Consider the following 1,671-nt stretch of genomic DNA (forward strand, 5'->3'; position numbering starts at 1 on the left):
AGGGAGGCCCGCATACCACAAAAAAAAAAAAAAAAAAAAAAAAAATGCATAAGATGATTTTTTAGCAAGTTCATATGAATGAAAACAAAATTTAAAATTCCTAAGTAATTACTTTTTAAAGTATCAATTTTATATTAGGAATGATGTATATGCATGTTGTCTTAAATATTGTTATCTGTAAGTCAAAACCTAATTCATAGAAGACATACAGTGCATGTTTGTGGTTAATAATCATGCAGGCTTAAAATCTGTAAATAAAATAAATTCAGTTTACAAAATACTGCATTTAAAATTAATTCAACAAATTACTAAAGTAGCCAGGTTATAAATTCCCAAAGAGAGATACCCTCTAATTTTGTTTTGCATACCCTCTCAAGAAAAAAGAAACACTTAAAAAATATATGAAACAATACTAATTAGAACAAATACTACACAGTTTTAGTACCTCACTGGTCAACCGTATTAGGAGAGCTGCAGCCTCTGAATATTTGCTTTGGCTTTTTAAGATTTCAGCACTAAGCAATACACATCTTTCAGCCAATACCATATTCCTAGAGAAAAAAAGGCAGGAAAAATATAATTAGCACTACAATAATATTTTAGTACATCACAGTAACCATGTGTTCAACAAAAGTTTCCAATTCTAGTTTTTAAGTAAAAAGAAATCCATGTCCTTGTTCTCTACTTACCAAAAAGGTTAAAAAATAAAAACTTCAAAGAATTCTCATAACTCATCAAAACTTTTTAGCATTATATAACTTTGTAGTAAGACTACGATACAAAGTCACATTTCCTGTATGAAAAAAGCAAGAACCCAACTCGTATCTCTGAATCAGCAGTTAGTTAACCAAACTTGCTTTCAGACATAAAGGAATATAAACATTTCACCCAGATTTCTTTTTCCTTCCTTAGTGCAAACTCTGGTTATGTGTGTTTCATTTTACTGACTACTTTTAGGAATAATTAGGCATTTTCTCTCTGGTTAGTATTATTGAGATGTTTCACTTGGAGATAGCATGGAGCCAGTGTTGCCTGACTGTTACTAAGCAAAATCTTCTTCGTAAAAACACAAAATCAGTTGATTTTTCTTGTGGACACCTACCAACAAAAATCTAGAGTTGGATTATTTATTCTTGAAAATAATAAAAATGAAAATATTTTTTACTGTGAAATTACAAGATGGAATCCTTTTGTTGAGAAATACAGTTGACCACTGAACAGTGCAGTCAAAAATATGCAGTTGGCCTAAGTATCCACAGTTCCACATCCATGGATTCAACCAACCTTGGATTGTGTAGTACTGTAGTATATATTTCTTGAAAAAAATTCATGTATAAGTGGACCTGCGGGACTTCCCTGGTGGTCCAGTGGTTACGACTCCACGTTTCCACTGCAGGGGGAACAGGTTCAATCCCTGGTTGGGGAACTAAAATCCCGCATGCCACACATCACGGCCAAAAAAAAAAAAATGGACCCACACAGTTCAAATCTATCCTGTTCAAGGGTCAACTGTAGCAGCAAAGTTTTTCTCATTTTACTTTCTAATTCTTATACAAAAATATACCACTTGGGGGCTTCCCTGGTGGCGCAGTGGTTGCGCGTCCGCCTGCCGATGCAGGGGAACCGGGTTCGCGCCCCGGTCTGGGAGGATCCCACATGCCGCGGAGCGGC

The 1,671-nt window shown here is 34.9% G+C and overlaps 1 protein-coding gene across 4 annotated transcripts in view; it reads right to left on the bottom strand.

The window, feature by feature from the left end:
• The window catches only part of TRAPPC8 (trafficking protein particle complex subunit 8), a 90,503-nt gene that overhangs the window by 55,168 nt on the left and 33,664 nt on the right, over positions 1-1,671 (bottom strand). For all 4 annotated transcript variants that reach the window (XM_028479879.2, XM_007130539.4, XM_007130538.4 and 1 more), the window contains one exon: positions 446-551. In XM_028479879.2, coding sequence (XP_028335680.1) covers positions 446-551 — 106 coding nt within the window. The remainder of the gene's footprint in view (positions 1-445; positions 552-1,671) is intronic.

This window comes from Physeter macrocephalus, chromosome 19 (genome assembly GCF_002837175.3).
Source record: "Physeter macrocephalus isolate SW-GA chromosome 19, ASM283717v5, whole genome shotgun sequence".
Lineage (NCBI taxonomy): Eukaryota > Metazoa > Chordata > Mammalia > Artiodactyla > Physeteridae > Physeter > Physeter macrocephalus.